Source organism: Myotis yumanensis, unplaced genomic scaffold, assembly GCF_028538775.1.
Source record: "Myotis yumanensis isolate MYYU_CA2020_CCGP unplaced genomic scaffold, mMyoYum1.0.hap1 SCAF_14, whole genome shotgun sequence".
Classification (NCBI taxonomy): Eukaryota; Metazoa; Chordata; class Mammalia; order Chiroptera; family Vespertilionidae; genus Myotis; species Myotis yumanensis.
The window spans coordinates 5695651-5715652 of record NW_027223765.1 but is presented as its reverse complement, the minus strand read 5'-3'; the positions used below and the strand labels follow the sequence as shown (position 1 = coordinate 5715652).

Genomic DNA, 20002 nt, shown 5'->3' with positions numbered 1-20002 from the left:
AGGGCGTGACTGCTTTTCTGGGGTTTCCAGGGTCTTTCTGCAGCCAGAGTCTGGGATTAGGGCTGAAGACTCTTGGGGTCCTTGCACCTGCCTAGACTCCACTGGACAAGAGGACCTGAATTTTCCTTCTCACAACGCACCCCCCTCCATTGTGCTGGGCCCAGGAAAGTGAGCCCATAACTCAGAATCTTTCACACAAATACAGACACACAAGTTAATAAGCACCTTGGATTTATTCTCCCCCCACGCCTGAAGCCACCTCATGTAATGTACATATACACAGTATATAATGCCATACAACATTCTCCACATACATGAACACAAGTTTAGGCTTCACTGCTGTGCGGAAGTTTGTTAAAAGTACCCATCATTTGGTCAAAATAGGTCTTTGTTATGACATGGAAACGGTAAGCATTCAAAAGGAATATGTGAATTGTGGCTGCCCTGGCCCAGTCAGCCTCCATCGTTTATGCTCTTAATAGAAAAGTCCATTCAACAAAACAGAATCCTGGGGGTCATGTGAATAACGCATTAAACACTACTTCTGAAGCAACCCCAGATCACACAGGTGTAAAGGGGAGGGAAGGTCATATGTACCAAGCACAGGTTGGAGGGACAGAATGGATTTGGTAAGTTTACCCTAAATACAAGGCGCTTGTGGGCAACAGCCCCGCCGTCGGTACACACAGCCAGATGTTTCCATATCCGGCCATTCCCAGATTTGACTGACAAGCCCGTTTCCACAGGTTCCCTGCCAATGACGTTGCCCCAGCAACAGAATTTGACATCACTGCTCCCACACGGGAAAAGCAGAGCACTCCTCGTTGGGGGGCAGACCTTGAGGTTTGGTCTCTGGGTCTCTAGGACAGGTCTCAACCACAACCAGCAGACCCCCTTCCACCCCTCTGGATCCTGGAGGACCCAATACTCCTGGTGCCAAGGGCTCTGAGCCTGGAAGGCAGGGGCCAGGTCCAGGGGGCGGAAGAGAGGCCGCTACCTTTCTGGGGGTGGAGAATGAGGCCATTCACATGGCAGTGCCATAAAATGCCCCTTGTTGTAAAGGCCAGAAGACAGGGCTGTGCTGCGCCACCTGAAGCAGGCACAGAATCTCTGTGAACTCAAAGCCATCCTCCTGCACATGAGGGATGGGTTCGCCCAGCATCCTCCTCCACTGTGGTGCCGCTTCCCCAGCCTCACCCCTCACAGCACACCTGCTCTCTCCTGCTCCTCCTCTATGAACACTCAGGGCACAGGCGGAGCTCCCCTGCACCTGGGCAGGACTCCGTGCAGGAACAATGGAATGTGAACCGTCAGAGCGGGGCACACGTCTGGTCGCAGCCAATACCCCCATCCCTGCCGGTCCTCAGGCCTAGCCTGTGTTGACTGAGCCAGCGGCGGGCTCTCTGAGGGCCACCTGTCCTCCAGTTACAATGAGGGGCCGGCTCCTTTGAGGAACAACCAATGGCAGCCCTGGATGGGGGTGCAACCCGCAGCCTCCCCATGCCAAGGGGCAGCTGCCGTCTTCCAGCAGACAGAGAGCCCCCAGCTCTGATCCCTCACCCCCTGCTTCCCGCGCCCCAAATGGCCAGCCTGGCTGGTGGTCGTCTATGACGCTGAGCAGTGCTCACCACCAAAGCGATGCTTCCTTCGAGACCAGACCCCCAGGAGCGTGCTGAAGCCCCTTGGGGTACACAGCCTGCCCCCTCTCTGAAGCTCCTGTACGCGCCCTACCGGTTACAATGAGAGGTGCCTTTCCCACCCCTCCAGGTCCAGTGTCAGCCTCTGTGGCCGGGGCTGGAGTGTGGGGCAGAGGTGGAGAGGAGGGGAGAACTGGAGAAGGGCGTCTGGGAAAAGAATGGAGCTCAAGGTGAGGCTGATAGAAATGATGAAATGATGATTCAATGTTTTCATTTCAGCACTCCTCCAAACACCCTTCTCACAGCCCTCAAAGATCTTTAAAATGCTAGGCCCTGACTCAGTGCCTGTCAACAGCGTTCACATTCCTCCTGCCACAGGCAGAGGGGCCTCTAGTACCAGAGGGAATCCCACCCCAAAGGTGCCGACTAGCTCCACTCAGGAAAAGGACCGCCCGGAGGGGTCCTGGTCACAGCCAGGCTCGCCGGGGGCACGGAAAGCAACAGAGTCCCCGTGCCTCCCCCACGGCACCCAGGGGAAGGGGAAGCCCTGCTCGGGAGCCCGAGCCGCATTCCTGCCAGGACACTCCACAGGACACAACACTGACGCTCCTGATCTTGCAGCAGCTGATACCAGAAGGCACTTGTGAGGTTTCATTTCATCTTGTCCCAGTCCTCACCCTGTGAGGTGGGCGGGGCAGGTGTCCTTTAACCACTGGGAAAACAAAGGTGGTGGACCGGCCCTGACTCCGTGGTGGAGTGAGAGTAACTACAGCCACGTGCAGCCAGCTTTCTGGCAGTGAGGGTGACATGGGCAGTGGGGGAAGGGGGGGAGAGGGGGCCTCAAAACTTCAGGCCTGGACCAAGTCACCCCTGAGTTGGGATTTCCCTTGGACGAAATCTCAAGCCCTTCTTTCCTATCAGCAGTTTCTCCCTCCGGTGGGCTGAGGCCTCTCTCAGCTGGATTTCAGTTAAACAGTGTGTGTGTGTATGTGGTCATGCGTTTGTACTGCTTGGCTGGTCCTCTTCTCCCTTTAACTTGCAAAAGGAAACCTCAAACCCCAAGACCACAGTCACTCAAGTGTGGAGACCATGGCGGCTAATGCAGGGAGCACTCCCAGGAGGGGGACCCCTCAGCACAGCCTGTAATGCTTGCTGGGGCGTTCCCAGGAGGGGGACCCCTCAGCACAGCCTGTAATGCTGGCTGGAAGTGGGTCACGGGCTCAGACGCTCAAGGCCTCTGGGGCTCAGGGCTGCAGGGCAAGCACATGGGCTCGAAAAGAAAACAAGTCATTCATAAGCTGTTCTACCAACTTTTACAGCTTCTTTGTGCTTCTACCATAGAAGGATCTGTCGCGCCTCCTTGGCCTCCCCCTCTATTTCACCATCTCCTCAAAACGATCTCCCAGAAAGGCTGAACATTCACCTGCTGGATGTGCCAGAATTCTGCAGATCCAAAATCAATAGAGAGACAACGCTGAAGTTTCCATCGGAGGGTGTTGCCAGTAGGACTTTCATATTCAGATATTTTATTTGAGTAAAAATAGAAAATTCCATTATAAGAAAATAAAATCACTCTGGCAACAGTTCCCCAACAGTTCCCAGCCACATATACTTGTTTTTCTTAAAGTGATACCAAGGTGGCTCAGTAGCAACACACCACCAGGAATAACCAAGGACGGCGAATCCACTGAAACAATATCCTTGCTTTCTCCTGTGCGCAATACCTCTTGCACTGCTTTTCAACCTATAAAAACTACCAAAATAGGATTTTTTTTAACTTATCAAGACTACATAATTCCACTCAAAGTATCCCATACAACTGTGGCTGAGCTATTCGGATCCCAGACTTCCACCAACAACAATCTAGGGGCAGCTTCCAAACTGGCCCCTGGATGGCACTAGACAAGCTAAGATCAGACTCAGAGCCAGGTTTTGGGGAAACGATGATCACTCAGTATTTTGACAGTGAGATAAAGAAAAGGTTTTCTGAGCACAGGGTTAATTCTATATTTGTCAAGTTTTTAAAAAGTTAACACCTACTTAACTCTTATTCATAAAAAATGAGGCCCTTGATCCAACTAAGGTGAGTGGGAAAGGTGGAGAGGAGTGATTAATTTGGGAGGTCTTCTGGGAACAGGTACACAGAGTCGAGTGTTCATCATTAAAATGACAGGCCCCAGCTGCCACGTGCAAGGCTGCCGGCAGCAGCCTCTCCCACCGGCGTCCGAAAAGTGCGCCCGTGGGAATCCGTGTGGCTCCCCTGCTCCAGTTCCCGACCCGCGGCAAGGAATCTTGCTCAATTAATTTTTAAAATATTCAGATATGCCCTGCACAAAACATACAAAACATGTCCGTACCCACACTGTCCCACCACCATACAAGGTTATATTTATAAATTAAATAAACTGAGCTTTCTTAACCATTTTCTCAGCTTAAGTCTGTCCTTACCCTAAATGTAGATAAGTTCAATTTATATCCAAAATATATTTAACTGTTCTAAAAGTATCATATTGATAACTATCCTGTTATCAAAAATGTAAACAAAATTTATGTTGCTTAATTCATGAACCATATTTTTAAGTTTTTAATTCACCCTGTACTGACCCTCAAAAAAACCTAATCAAGTCACATTTAGACTAAAACGCTGATATGGATTTGAACGCGGTTCCTCAGAGACAACTGCCTATCACTAAAACTAGCACTACTGAATCTAGTGGTTTATTGCATCATTCGGTTTAAAAGACCAAAAGAATTCCCTTCTGGTCTTCCGATACGCTCTGTCTGAATTCAGCCCAGCGTCTGCCGTCCCAGGTAAACGTGCCGAACTGGAGAGCCGGCAGTAACGCTCAGCTCCAAACGGGCCTGGGCATCGAGCGACCCCATGCCTCCACTGCACCTGTCCGAAGTCCCCAGTCTCGCTCAGCCCCGTCTGGTCAAAATGAACTTCAAGGATGGAAACTGGAGGTGAAGTCGAGAAGCCAAAAGGGAAACACAGATGACCCTCATGCGAAAGATGAAGGGCCCGTTCCTCACACTCCACAGTCAGCCGGCTTCTCCTGGAGCTGCCTCGTCAGTATCTGGTGCGAAGACAGAGAAGCCACGCCCACGTGGAAGAGGATCTGCCAGAGGTTCCTCAGCCCGTGCAGGTACGCGTTGCCCAGGCAAATAAAGAGCAGCATCAGCACCACCTTCGTCGTCCTGGCTGGACTGTAGACCAGGTACAGGTAACACTGAAATGACAGCAGGAGGGGAGGTCCAATCGGGCGGTGAAATGGCCACGGGCCAGATGCAAGATTCACTTCTCACACCTGCCACGTGCGTCATTTCACCCACGTTAGCTTATTACACTGAACTCATCACAGTGAGGCTGCCACTCGCTGGGTAAGTCACTGTTCACCACTGGCGGGAAGTGGAGATTTGGAAGAGAGAAGGAAAGTGAAACAGATATCACAGGAGGAATCAGAACATCGCACTCCTGAAAGAAGCTTAGGAAATACAGACAGAAATGCAGAGGAAGAAGAGAGGGGGGTCAGGGGCACACAGCCAGGCCAGGACACCCAACAAGCCTGACTGGCCTCTCACCTCCCAGGGGCTCACGGCAGGTGAGAAAGGCGGTGAGAGGAGCTATGCTTTTCCCAGTTTAGCGCTTCCTGAGTTACAGGCCCACAGGGTCTGCTGTCCCCGAGACAGCTCCCTTATCACATCCTCAAAGGCCTCTCCTGTCCGAGATGGGAAGGTCTCAGCAGGGAGAGGGACTGATATTTTGTGTCGGGCTCTCACATGGAAAAGAGGCTGTTCTTGTTCTGCAAAAGGTGGAAACAGCTTTTTGCTTTGATGTTAAAAAAAAAAAGTACATTCTCAAAACACAGGGCAATCTGACCAAGGCTCAGCGCAGGGGGAGGGAGAGATCCCCGTGGAAAGAGCTAACAAATGAGAAGGCGGCTGCGGGACTGGAGGGGGGGCTGTAAGATCCCGCAGCCTGAAACGCAGCTCCACGAACCGTCCACAGGCAACACACATGGTTTCCGAGACTTGTTTCTAAAAGTTTGAGGGCATTTTCCATTTTGGGCTGAAAATTTCTTTTTGCACAATCATGAAATTCTTTAAAAATACACCATTTAGGGTGTGGAAGAGAGAGGAAGTACCCTAAGAACAGAAATTTTAATTTTAAAAAAAACTTGAAGATGAGAAAGTAGTAAATCCTAGCCCAGTGGAGGACAAGAGAATCACAGCCAGGTTTTTACTAGAATTAACTCTGCGTTTGGAGATTCAAAAGCTCCTTTTTACTCCACCCCTTACATATGCATCTTATCTGAAAATAACTAATAATCAAGGCTCTCTGATGTTATAATTTTTGTTTCATTCCCTAAGGGCAGATTTGAGTCAGATAATACTACTATTTTTTAATATATTTTTATTGATTTCAGAGAAGAAAGGAGAGGGAGAGAGAGAAACATCAATGATGAGAGAATCATTGATTGGCTGCCTCCTGCATGCCCCCCACTGGGGATCGAGCCCACAGCCTGAGTATGTGCCCTTGACCGGAATCAAACCTGGGACCTTTCAGTGTGCAGGCTGTCACTCTATCCACTGAGCCAAACCGGCTAGGGCAGTACTACTATTTAAAACACTTTTTACCTCTCCTTGTTTTAAAAACACACATGCAGCCGCAGCCGTGACCTCTGCAGAAGGACGTTTCTGCACTTGGGTTGTCCAATAACAAGCAGGAGGCAAGGCCCTGCCGCAGCCAGGCAGGCCCCGCCCAGCCCCTGCCATTGCATCCCTCCTCCCTGGAGGCAAGGCCACGTCCCTGCTCTCTATCTGACACCATGGAAGGCCCTGCGGCCCAGCGTTCCCTTGCTGAGCCCAAAGTTCTCGCTCTCGCTCTGTTAAATGAGAGGTTAGGGCAGGATGGGCCTAGACTCCGTCCCCTAAGAGCCGGCGTTGTCCATGATTTGAACCAAGGCCTTGGTGGAACAAAATTAGAATCTAGAAACGTGTTGATGGTTCCCACCAAAGAAGGAAATAAGGCCATGGGTTTAACCCACTCGGCACACTATCAACATTTCACTCACCTGGAAAATGCAGGCTACGAAAGGAATAAGAAAAGCCAGAATATTTCCAACTTCCTCGTGGGTAACCTAAAACAAATAGGAGGAACACAAGAAAAGGAATATTTAGGTGAAAGGAAACACGATCCGGTCTGGCGTGGTTGACAGCACACAATCCCTGGCTGGGTGAGACACGAGTCCCTGTTTATGTATCAACCAGGGGTTGATAGGCAATCGTCTTCAATGACCTGGGCACACCGTGCACCCTCCCGACGCATCTGTGCTAAGCCCTCAACCTGAAATGCCCCCAACGACCTCGCCACCTCTCAAAATCCTCCCCATCTGTCAATACCAAGCTTTCCCTAATTCCTCCCATGCCCAGGTACTGCGCCTCCTCAGTGATGTCACCACACTCTGCTCTGTGCCCATGAGGCAGGGACTGTGTCTTAACCATCATGTTGGCCAGGCACCAGTTCTGGCGTATACGGATATTGGTAAGTGACAGGTTATGAGTCATCATAAACAATAGGAGTGGGAACCACACCACACACGGCCAAAGACAGGATGCGGTGACAGGCAGTCACCGCTCTTGTAGCACAGGCCTGCTTCCATTCCCTCAACGGGCGGGCCTGTGTCAGGGCCCTGAGACTCAACAGCAGCCATGCCTCAGACTTCAGCCATCATGCACTGGGGCATGGGCACTGTGGCTCTGTCTTTGAAAGTAATACCTGCTTACGCTCATGATGATTCTAGACTCTTATAAAGTGTTTGAAATATTTCAAAATTTAAAAACAGTATTTAAAAACATTAGACTAGAAAGGTGCTTTGAGAGGAGCAGGCTGGAAAGTCAACTCCCTGGTGAGAGTTTTGGACAAGAACACAGAGAAGTGGGATCTGCATGCTACCAATCAGTCTAGACTCAAACTTTTGCCCAGCATGGACAACCCAGCCTGTAGTGATTCCGGGGGTCCCAAGGGCCACGGGGGCCGGACTCCCTTGTACCAAGTTGTCCATTTCTCACCAGTATCCCAAAGGCCCCTTTGGCTTCTTAGAAAAATGATACGAAAGAGCACGTTTCATATTTGTTCAACTTACTACAAAGAATAAAATTAGAAATAAAAATTTTATTTGCATTTTAAGGCCTTAGTACATAATAACCTTATAAATAAAATATGTGTTTCAGTTATAAGGTTATCAGTTTCCTCCACCACGTGTCCTTCCATTTAACCTGGAAAGAAAAGGTTACCTGTAAAGAATGCTCTGCAAGGTGAATGCCACGAATGAGATTCAGAGCCGCGCACATGATGTTGAGGACAAGGGAGAGGACACCCAGGGCCGTCACTGGTTCCATTCGGAAATTAGGAGCTTCGCAATTAAAAAAAAAAAAAATAAGTGTCTAGTGAAAATGCCTTCTACATGAAAAGAAATAAATGAAGACATGATCTAGACCTCCACTAATGACAGGTTATGCTAAACATGCATGTTAATTTAAAAAGCAGCTGTAGTTAGAAGGGGAAGGGCAAGAAATGACAGGCAGAATGGATCTGGGAATCTAGGGGAGTTTCCTCAATGGCCATGTGACAATGTCTCGAGACGTTCTGGATGGTCACACTGGGGACAGGCCATTACTGGCACCCACTGGGTAGAGGTGACGAATGCTCCTACACATCCTGCGATCCACAAGCCGCCCCACAACAAAGCACTATCCAGTACAAGACGGGGGCCCACATGTCACTGAATGTTGTCCTTGTCAGAAAAGAGCGGAGCATTTTACAAGCCGAGAGTCGATGTGTGTGATAGAAATGCTCTCAGAAACTGACAGCTAATTCACAAATAAAGCCATACCGGCAAACTGCCTTAAGTCAGGATTTCTCTTGCTGTGCTCTTTCTAAATCATCCTTCCTTGTCCTTTCATCTCTCACATACACGGCCATGCACACGCACACACAGACAGCTTGCTGCAACCCCACGGATGCCTATTGTTGGTGTTAGGGTCTCCACCGAGCAAGTCAATGTTCCTGTTAGAACAGAATGTGCTACCTGCACAGGTTCTAGCCTCAGGACAACAGGGTGAGCCAAACCGCAGTATAATGTCCTAGAAGGATAGGCAAGTATTTGTTCCTCTTGTCCAAGTGGTTAAAAAACAAAACTTATGTCACAAAGTTACCCCATCTCAGACACAGCAAAGGAGGGGCTCAACCAGCCAGTCTTCCTTCCCAACATAAATTACAACTGACTGACTAGCCTGAGAGCCAATCCAGGAATTTGTTGGTCAAAACATTCAATTAAAACACAAAGTTAAGTCAAAAGCATGAACACTTTTAATATATAACTTTTAAAGTTCAAGCAATGAGTTTAGTATAAAAGTTAAAATAATTAGATTATTGTAGTATAGACAGCTCTTTCTTTCAGAGCAAAATTCAGCTCTTCACCATTACAAAATCCTTACAATGTAAATATCCACCTTAACTAAGAGCAGGTTTAATTGTGTATAACTGTAAACAAGGAATGCTGCCCTAACTGGTTTGGCTCAATGGATAGAGTGTAGGCCTGCAGACTGAAGGGTCTCAGGTTCAATTCCGGTCAAGGGCATGTACCTTGGTTGCAGGCACATCCCCAGTAGGAGGTGTGCAGGAAGCAGCTGATCGATGTTTCTCTCTCATCGATGTTTCTAACTCTCTATTCCTCTCCCTTCCTCTCTGTGAAAAATCCATAAAATATATTAAAAAAAAAAAAAAAAAAGGAATGCTAACAATCATGCTTCATTATATGTCAGGCATTGAGTGTAATGCCAGACTGTCAGAGAATGCCAGGGCATGTGATCACATTCATTAACACCTCATTCATCAGATAAGGACTCAGGTGTCCGCAGGGATAGAGGGAGGCCCCCAGTTCTCACAGAGAACCAGGCAGTGAGAGCAACAGAAGCCCTGGCTCTGGCCCTGCCCACACTCGTCCCATAGCCCTCCCGGCCCTCCATCAAGGAGAACGGGGTCTCTCAGTGGAGACTTGCAGTATTTCAATAAGTGATGAGATAAAGATTCATTGTCAAAGGAATAAAGATAGATAAAGAACAGATAGCTAGATGGATGGATGGATAGACAGACAGACAGGTGTACAAATCTGTACAAGTGACTTCCAGGAAAAGAGAATGAACCTCCTTGACAACATTCAAACCTGTAGACTTCATCCTGGTTAAGAAAACAATCTGCCAAGTCACTCTTTTCCTGAAATTCATCATAAGAGTCACCTCCCCTCAGATCAACTCACTGTTATAACTGTCAAGTTTCTTAAAACGGCCACCCAGGAAATATATTAACATACAAGGTATTTCCACCACCCCCGCCCCCCCTGCAAAAAAAATACCTTCCTAGTGAAAGAACTCAATGTCCCTTTGAAATATATAACATCCCCTCACCTTCAGCAACCTCCGAGAGCAGCAGGCCACTTACCGGGCTCCAAGGGCATCTGCATGTGACCGTTCATCACCCCGTTTGCCACATCTGGGTCCTCCAGAGTGAGAACCGCTGGAGGCTGGAACTCCAGCTCCTCCTGAATCTTTTCTAAGCTGCTCCCCAACTGAGCAGAAGTCACATGGTTAAAATGCCACTTCACTTTCTGAACGATGCTGTCTGCAACAAGAGAGCACCCCAAGTTGAGCATTTTCTTCACAACGGGTGTTACAAGACAATACGTACCAAGTGAACTTTACATTTCCAATCAGGCTAATGTCAGCCAGACTCTCAAGAGTGTCAAGTTATACACAAAGGTCAAATGATCCCTCCATAGCATGACTAGTCATATCAGTCTCTCCAGAGCAGAGTGATTGAAATTCACCTCAGTGACAAGGGGGTCGGGGGAAGAAGACTTGATTCTTACTTAGCTCAGCCACTTATGACAGTATAATCCTAACAACTCACAGAATATTTCTAAGCTTAAAAAACGGGGATGGTTATCCTCGACCTGGTTATCTCAAGAAAAGGCATGTGAGAGAAAAATTACACATGAACGTGAATGTGCTGTGCCAACCAGGATTATATATTTGAAAGGCATTGGTTTTCATTCTTTTATTTATGTTAGCACCGATTTATTGTCAAGTTTTTGGCCCGTGGGCCACAGTTTGCTGACCCCACTCGCCAGGGCTGTGGTGACTGACCCGTACAGTTCTCACCATCCTTTCAGCTGCCCCAAGGCTCTGGAGAGATGACAAGCCAGAGTGTTAAACCTCGAAGTTCCCAGGCCTCTCCCATCCCTGTAAAATCTCAGGATAGACGGCTGTTCTCCAGTGATATCTTACCACACCTCCAATGACTTTCCTTGAGGGTCAAAGCCAAATCTAAACTACAAATCTACACACGCCATGAGTGAGAACAGTAAATATAAAAGAGGGTTACAAACCAAATTCCAGAAAGGCGTATGGCCTGGAGGTTAGGCCAATGCAGGTGGTGTCATAGGAAGCTGTGAATTCCCACCACAAGGTCTCCAGGAAGCAGAAGGCCATGGCTGCTGGGCACCAGTGGGAGCAGATAGCCATGCAGGCCACATGCCCTGAAGAAGAAAAGCTGAAACAAAAGGGCAATATCTATATTAGCAGGAGCAGACCCATGGACGACCGCCACCCCCCCCCCAACACCCAGACCCAACCTTGCCTCCACTCTGGACCTGCTGGTTGCATATATGTGTCCTCAGCTAGACCTACCTGGGTCTGTGCCTTTCTTATACTTCCTCTGAAATGTATAGCGGTATCTGCCATTATTCATATCCAAAGTGCATGTTCCATTAGAGGGACGTAGCCTCAGATTTCTCTGCATCTTAGAGGAAAATGATTTTCTTTTTTAATCTACATCAAAAGGTGTTCTAACACTGAGTCAGACGGGCATCCTGAAATGACACCTACTCCTTTCAGGCTATCACGCTATTATTTCAAGTTCTGGGGACTCTACTTCCCCTTTCTGTGTTGCCTCCTGACTCCCACTCACTGTGGGCCTTCTCCAGTGTTTGTCACTTTTGCTGACGGCTCGTCACTGCGGAGCCTGCTTTCTCCTGGGGGACTCCCTTGAGGCCCGACTTGAGGCTCACTCTTCATGAGGGTCTGCATTTGCCTTGGCCTGATGCTCCCGTGTCATCAGTGTGGAACCGACACTGATATTTGAACCGTGGCTTAGGAATTCCTAGCCTGTGGGGAGTATAAAGTATAAGCTCAGCCCTAGCTGGGTTGGCTCAGTGGTTTCAGCGTCGGCCTGTGGACTGAAAGGTCCAGGATTCAATTCCGGTCAAGGGCACATACCAGTTGCAGGCTTAATCCCCAGTCTGGTGGGGGCGCATGTGGGAGGCAACCAATCGATGTGTCTCTCTCACATCAATGTTTCTCTCTGTCTCTTCCCCTCCTTTCTGCTCTCTCTAAAAATCAATGGAAAAATATCCTTGAGTGAGGATTAACAAACAAAACAAAACAAAAAGATATAAACTCAGACTCTAATCCAGCCGTGGGCAAACTACGGCCCGCGGGCCGGATCCGGCCCGTTTGAAATGAATAAAACTAAAAGAAAAAAAAGACCGTACCCTTTTATGTAATGATGTTTACTTTGAATTTATATTAGTTCACACAAACACTCCATCCATGCTTTTGTTCCGGCCCTCCGGTCCAGTTTAAGAACCCATTGTGGCCCTCGAGTCAAAAAGTTTGCCCACCCCTGCTCTAATCTGAAAAAAGGCACAAGAGCAGGGTTTTGATTTCTTAGGTGAGATTTTATCTTTTCTTCCCATTCAAAGCCAAAGAGAGATGAGTTACCCCTACACTGGTGAGCAGACTATTTCTCCCCTATCATTGCTCTAGGGTTGCACCCTGACAAGAACCCGTCTTTACGCACGGGTCTTATTCCAACTCCTCACTTTACGTACGCTCAAAGGTCTCTCCCTTTATGATGCAGAAACTTAACCCTGAGTTCACTATGACTGTTTACCCAGGAGGCTCATTGCCAACTCACACACTGCCCATGTGGACATTCTGTTCCCCTGCATTTCTGCATTTCTGGCACCTTGGGATTTCTTTCTTTCAAGCTCAGCTACACATTTTTTAAAATATATATCCCCAGCTGGTTTCGCTCAGCGGTAGAGCGTCGGCCTCCGAACTGAAGGATCCTGGGTCCAATTCTGGTCAGGGCACATGCCCAGGTTGCAAGCTCAATCCCCAGTTGGGGGTGTGCAGGAGGTTACCCATCAATGATTCTCTCATCATTGATGTTTCTCTCTCTCTCTCTCTCTCTCTCTCTCCCTCTCCCTTCCTCTCTGAAACCAATAAAAATATTTTTTAAAAATTTATATATATATATAAAAGAATAAATATACCCCCATTTCTGGGTGTTTCTGGCAGAAGTGTTTTTAGGTTATATTACCCACCACCTTTTTGTAATTGGAAGTCTATATAAAAACGTTTTCAATTGTTAAACAAGAATGACATCCTCCTTGTACAAGGAATTTTCCAGCAGAGCCTAAGTCTCTCGGATGAAGGTGTTCCTACCTGAAAGAGGACCCCTATTTATGGGCTGAATTGTGCCTCTCCCCCCGCCCCCCCAAAAAATATATTGAAGTTCTAACTCCTAGTACCAGTGAATATGACCTTATTTGGAAATAGCCTTTGTAGCAGTAATCCAGACAAAATGAGGTCATAATGGATTAAGGCATAATGGGTTAGGGTGGGCCTTCATCCAACGACTGGTGTGAAATCTGGTCACAGAGACGGAAGGAAGAAGCCCATGTAATCACGGAGGCAGAGACTGCATGAGGCTTCTGCAACACAGAGTGACCACGACCGCTGGCAACCACCAGAAGGTGCTAGAGAGTCACGGGAAGGATTCTTCCTTAGAGCCTGAGAGCGCGCGCCCTGCTGCTGACACCCTGACTGCAGCCTTCTGGCCTCCTGAACCTTGAGAGAACACATTTCTGTTGTTTTAGGGCAGTGTGTGGTCATTTGTTATGACAACACTAGGAAAGTAATTCAGCTCCTTAACTACAAAATAAGCTATGGTACTGCTCCCCTGTAAGGGAAAAAGTCTGTTTCCTCTGTGAAAACGGTGACTATTAAATGCAAAGACAAATGAGTAGAAGGTTTTATACTCCACTTTTCAAAAAACTGAAATGCCCAGAGTTTCATTCGAAGCCATGGACTTTTTTCCTAACAGAGAAAAGGCATGCTGTTTCCGGTCCAGCACGAAGCTCCCACAGAAGGTCAGGTTATCACAGCACAGTGGGGACGGGGGGCTCAGGCTCCCAGAGGAAGGAGTCACGGGCATGGCGGGCGCAGCTCAGGGTTGGCTCCTGAGCACCCACTGCCCACACCGCAGGGTGACAGCTGCACGTGCCTGCCACCTGGCACCCTCTTCGGGCCCCATCCCTTCTCACCTGACTCCACCACCGAGCCTGGAGTCAGGCCTGGACTTTTCCTTTTTGTTTTTCTGAGTCTGAGACTGAATTCCACTGAAAGGATCCCACCTTATCAGGTCAACTAAAAATTCACTGTTCAAGGGAGCAAAGAGAGCTTGGGAGCAAAAGAAGGCCTAAATCAGCGGTTCTCAACCTGTGGGTCGCGGCCCCTTTGGCGGTCGAACGACCCTTTCACAGGGGTCGCCTAAGACCATCCTGCATATCAGATATTTACATTAGGATTCATAACAGTAGCAACATTACAGTTATGAAGTAGCAACGAAAATAATTTGATGGTTGGGTCACAACATGAGAAACTGTATTTAAAGGGCCAGAAGGTTGAGAACGACTGGCCTAAATGATAGAAAACAATGGTGTACAATTATAACCAGCCATTCTGATATTTCAAAACCTGCCTTGCCCTGATCCCTCCGTAGAATGGCTTTTTGCTCTGAGACCTAGAATAAGAAATGATAAAAACCATGAGGATCAGGCCCTGTATCATATTTAGTAATTATTTCTCTTGTTCCCTCATTATACTTTAAGCTACTTGAGGAGAGGGACTTATTTTTCATTGTCGGGCTCCTGGCACGTAACTAAATTTTTTAAATTTAAACATTTTTCAAAAAGTTAAAAAATTTTAAAGCAAAACCTGAAGGCAAGAACTCTTGTCTTTTTTCTTAATTTTTTGGCTTTCTGATGCTCCGTTTTCTTCTCTGCCATTTTAATCTAGTATCTCTTCCCTCTTCACCTTTTTTCCACCCCTGCATCCAGTGTAGAAAATCTCCGATACTAGAGGCATGAAAAATGGTTGAAGGCGGGTCTCCTGATGCCACTAACAGAAGCAGCAGGTGCAGCAGCAATGCTGAAGGCTCCCTTAACTCTATTGTGCACACACACAACCTCCGACCACTGTCTGATGCTAGATCTACTTTTTTTTTAATGTTTTTATTGATTTTTAGAGAGAAAGGAAAGGAGAGGGATAGAGAGAAACAATGATGAGGGAGAAACATCATGGATCGGCTGCCTCCTGCACACCCACTTCTGGGGATCGAGCCCACAACCCAGGCATGTGTCCTGATTGGAAATCGAACCATGATCTCTCGGTTTCTGGGTCGACACCCAACCACTGAACCACACCAGCCAGGCTAGGTCTCCTTTTAACATGCCATGTGATCTGCATAACGTTACCTGAACATATGACAGAAGTAGCCCCGGCTTTGCTGATGTTCTGGGAAAGTGAACATGCTTGCTTACTGTATACTGAAGTCACGTCCTTGTGCAGAACCTCGACCTGGATACTGGGCCAGTCGCAAGGCTAAAGTCTTGAGCCGTCTCCTGATTTCCAGAAACTCTTGGGTGTGGTAGAAGTCAGTGGAGGCCGAGAGGGGCAGTCCATCCCTCACCCTTACCACACAGGCGAAGAGGATCATGGACATGGTCCGCAAGAGAAGTCATGAGGACACCTGAGGGAAGCAAGGTCACCTTGTTACTGAGGACCAGATGACGGTGCCAGAGACCCCCGTCCTCGAAATGCGCGCTCCATTTCACCCTCACCCCCCCATCATGGCGAATGTTGCTTCTCTTATTATTTCCCTAGTCTCTATGGCTGTCACTCCCAATTTTCCTCCCTCCATTATCCTTTGTGCCTCTTCTTTTCTTATAATCCTCCTGTTCCTTTTCTCTAATGAATCTCTCCCTTTCCAAAATTAAACCAACCAGGATGAGGTGGAAAGGAACAGAGAAGCAAGGAGGCAGGGGCAGAGGGCTCAGGAGCAACGGCAATGACAGTGGGTAGCTGGACACAGGTAGCAAGATGACGCCAAAGGGACCGGAAGTGCCTGATGCTGAAGAGCAGGCATGGGGTGCAGGGACCAGTGCATTTCAGGTCACCCAGGGAGGTGGGTGCTGAGCAACTTAGGGATCCTAAGCATCTAACCTAAAGGAGGTAGAAAGGAGAGCAGAGGGCAAAGATGGAGCTGAGAGAGCACAGCAGGTCCTCCTGAATTTCTGTAAATTTTTGATACAGGGCCAGTCTTCAAAATGATAACTGAGCTCCTACAGATGGTTAACAGAAATCACTTAGTGAATTGTATTACAGGAAGATACGCAATATTTGGCCTTGATATGTGAACACCATTAAGAAACAAAGGAAACAGATTCTGAGCCGTCATGGAGCCTCTGGCAAATTAGAACAAGGTACTTCCCCGGTCGAAGCAGCCTGGGCCAGTTCTGCTGACAGAGCCTGGCTGGGTTTTAGCCCCATCTGTTAACTCCGCAGGTGCTTGTACAGGGCATCTCGCGCACATCTGCACGCGCAGCCCCGCAACCCGGGGTTAGTGAGGCAACCCGGGGTTAGTGAGGCGGCCACTGCAGCTTGAACAGGTCTTTCCACTCCCCCACACATCCCGTCTCACAGATCCTGTTTTCGAGAGGATGTGAATAGGTTCACACACTGGTGGGCTTTTCTTCCAAGGAACTCTAGACACGTAACCTTTTCGGCACCTCAGTTCCTGGGAGCGGTAGGAAAGGGGAGCCCCCAGGATGCACACCACTCTCGTCACTTCTGGGCCTATTCTTTGTCTATATCTGCCACTTTTCCTGTCTCCCCATATCCAAACCCACATCAAGGCCTGTCTCCAATCCACCCTTTCCATGCGACCTTCTCAGACTGAGGTACGACTCGATTTGATAAAATATTTTAATCTGCCTCCCCCATTTCCTAAATCCTCTTCTCAGCTCTATTTATAAACTGCTCATGTCACAGATAATCCCTTGTCTACCAGCAAAAACGTTGTGCCTAGCTAGAGGCCACCCTGGTTCCCCAAGTTTTTTTTTATTTTTCCTCTCCCCTTTACCCTTAACCCTCTCCCGGAGAAATGACCAGGCTTGGCAAAATGGTCACTTAAACAAGCAAAACAAGTTGCGTTTGGCACACAAATAGTCACACACAAGTTTTCACCGTAAGGCGTACTGCCTAATCCTCACATACACAATACAGAAAACAAAACTGAGTCATGTCACCCTTACTGAATTCGCTCTCAGTCACAGGACTTAAGATTTGTAGATCATGAAGGCGCCTCTGTTCCACTTTGCTTGGGGATGGGGTGGGGAAGGAGGGTAGAGGTCAACTGTCAATTGTTAAGAGCTCAGGAAAAGGAGGGGACTGAAAGTGACAGCAACGAATATTATACACCAGGCGCTGTGCTAGAAACTCTTCCATTGATAATGTTATTTAGTGCTCATGACTACGAAGTGGGCATAATCTGCACTGGACAGGTGTGAATAGTGTAGCTGCAAGTGGTAGGGCCAGGATTCAAACCCAGATTTTATTACTCAAAATACTCGAAAGCCTATAATCTTTCCACTACAGTACTGCTTCTCAAATCCAATCTTTGGTATTACCGCTACTCCATTTCTCTAAAACAATTCCTTCCCCTAAGGGCACTGATACTCAAAACTAACCACAGACCTGTTCGCAGGCACCTGTTCCAATGGCTCCTTACTTATTGTATTACTTTATTCTTTCTGACCATGTCGCAAATGTCACCCATTACACTTCAACACTCGTGATATTCTTTTTGTGGCTTTGGTTTCTCCAATCCTAATTTTTCCCCGGGGTGCTTTCTCTCTCTGGCTCTGGAGGTCCAGATGTAAGCTTAACAATGGACACACAAGTAGACCACCTCTCCTACAGCCGGTGTTCAGAAAAGCTGGTCCAGTACAGCCACGATCTGATAAACCAAATCTTACAAGATCTGCACGCCAAGGGAAGTCTGCTGTTAAAACTAAACGATACTCCTGGCATGAGTTTCGTGGATAATTAAGGAAATAATCGCCCGCGCTCTCTCTTTTGGACACACCCATCTCCTCCCACCGGAAGCGGCGCTCGGTGCGCATCTGACAGCTGACAGTTCTGCAGGTGCGCGCCTGGGAGGGTCCCAGTCTGGAGAGCGGCGGGCACCCGGAAGGGAGACCGGCGACTCCGGGAAGCCCCGCAGAGCCCGGTGGGGCTAAGGCTGGGCCTGCCGGAGGGGCGGGCCCGGAATCGCCTCCACCTCCAGGCCCGCCCTGCGCCACACCGAGTCCGCCTGCTGTCGGCTAACGGGCCGCTGCGCCCGCCTCCGCCCGCAAGCCCTCACCTCTCCCGGACGGCGGCCTCCGGGAGTCAGCAGCCTCCCTCCGCGCCGCCGAGCCACCCGCCGCCTCGTCCGCTACCTTAGCCCCCAGGGCAGACCCAGCCCAGATCACTGGCAGCCCAGGCGCAGGTAGAGGACAGTGCGCATGCGCGCGTCTTCAGCTCCCATTCGCTGCTGCTAAGCAACACTCGCACCCGAACCGACCAATCCTGGCGTGACTCCGCCGCCCCTCCCGGCAGGGTAAAGAATGAAGTCGTTCTTAAAGGGCCGCGACCCACAGGCAGAGGGGGCGTGGCTGGGCGCGCGCCTCCCAACTCTCTTCCCTTTCCCCGCGCTCACCCGCAGGGTCCGAGGTGCAGGCCTGTATTTCCCGCGCCGGGAAGTGGCAGGAGGCCTCACGGTCCAAGCTCGATTCCTGCCGGAGTAGCAAACAGCACTGACACGCCGAGGCGAGGGTTCCGGGCGTGGGTTCCGACGTCCGCACGGCTGGGCGGCCGGCCGAGATAGGCAAGCCAAAGAGCACAGCTTCCTGCCAGCCTGGAAGAGATGCCAAAGTCTAGGGACACACCCCGGTCCGGGTCGGAGGCTCTCACAGATGGGCTCCAGGGAGACTGGGCAACAGAGTTCACCCATTTATTCTTTCAAACAGTTCTGAGCACCTGCTGTGTGCCAGGCACTATGCCAGGCACTGCGCCCGTGGCGAGGAATTCCTGACACTGAAAACTACGGGAAGAGAGGAGGGCAGAGTGAGAGCACCTACCAAGCAATTACACCACCCGTGTTTAGATACAAACCGAGATATGCGCTCTTCAGGGAGGAGCAAGCTTTTTTTTTTTTTTTTTTTTTTTATGAGAATTTACAGCGTCTTCTGGCCGGGACTTTGTTGTCCGGTGATGCCTCTCTGAGAACGTGACACTGGCTTAGTAGCTACCAGGACAAAAAGGAAAAGAAGAGCGTTTCAGACAGAAGAGAACGGGATCCCGTAGGAAGGACTCTGTGTGCAAGGCAACGGGACTCCTTGAGGGATGACAAGAAGTTGGGGAGCACATGGGGAGTTAGTACTTAATAGGCACAGAATTTCAGTTGGACAAGCTGACATGTGGTGGAAATCGATGGTGGTGATAGTTGCACAACAATGTAAATGTACTAAGTGCCACTGAATTGTACATTTCAACACGGTTAGATGGTAAATTTTATGTTATGTCTATGTTGCCACACACACAAAAAAGAGAGAGAAATTAATTCTGACTTTAGAGAGTAAAGGAGTAAAGTGAGAGCCACTAGAGCAGTGGTTCTGAACCTTCTGGCCCTTTAAATACAGTTCCTCGTGTTGTGACCCAACCATAAAATTATTTTCATTGCTACTTCATAACTGTAATGTTGCTACTGTTATGAATCGTCATGTAAATATCTGATATGCAGGATGGTCTTAGGCGTCCCCTGTGAAAGGGTCGTTCGACCGCCAAAGGGGTCGCGACCCACAGGTTGAGAACCGCTGCCCTAGAGAGACTAGAAGAGGTAAGACCAGGTAAGATCTTGTAGGCCATGGTAGACAGTTTAGGGCAGTGGAATACTGAACAGGTTTGCATTTTGTAAAAATCACTTTGGCTGCTTGACATTAAGACCCAAATGGAAGCTGTGGTCACACCAGGTGGGAAGCCAATGCAGTCATCTGGGTAAGAGAGGATGAAGCTGGAGCTTGGAGCAGAGCGACGCTGATGAGGAAGAGAACTAGGCAGCGTGCAGAGAAGTG

At 48.8% G+C, this 20002-nt stretch overlaps 1 protein-coding gene across 4 annotated transcripts; it reads right to left on the bottom strand.

The window, feature by feature from the left end:
- Positions 1 to 214: 214 nt before the first annotated feature.
- Positions 215 to 18960, bottom strand: SEC22C (SEC22 homolog C, vesicle trafficking protein). Of its 4 annotated transcripts, none has more exons than XM_070391510.1 (7): positions 18589 to 18960; positions 15368 to 15576; positions 11087 to 11250; positions 10141 to 10320; positions 7935 to 8053; positions 6713 to 6778; positions 215 to 4867 (listed from the first exon to the last, which is right to left on the bottom strand). In XM_070391510.1, exons 2-7 carry the CDS (start codon positions 15547 to 15549, stop codon positions 4667 to 4669), a joined length of 912 nt encoding a protein of 303 aa, XP_070247611.1. In that variant the 5' UTR covers positions 15550 to 15576; positions 18589 to 18960; the 3' UTR covers positions 215 to 4666. The 4 variants fall into 4 exon arrangements, with proteins under 4 accessions (XP_070247611.1, XP_070247609.1, XP_070247610.1 ...); XM_070391508.1 differs by lacking the exon at positions 18589 to 18960 and adding an exon at positions 18253 to 18383; XM_070391509.1 differs by lacking the exon at positions 18589 to 18960 and adding an exon at positions 18329 to 18363.
- Positions 18961 to 20002: the final 1042 nt, after the last annotated feature.

Coding starts and splice junctions, on each gene's coding strand:
- SEC22C (XM_070391510.1), bottom strand. CDS start 15,549: ATGTCCATGATCCTCTTCGCCTGTGTGGTAAGGGTGAGGGATGGACTG. Junction 11,251..15,367: donor GGACGTGACTTCAGTATACA/GTAAGCAAGCAT, acceptor CTTTTGTTTCAG/CTTTTCTTCTTCAGGGCATG. Junction 6,779..7,934: donor TTGCAGAGCATTCTTTACAG/GTAACCTTTTCT, acceptor TATTTGTTTTAG/GTTACCCACGAGGAAGTTGG.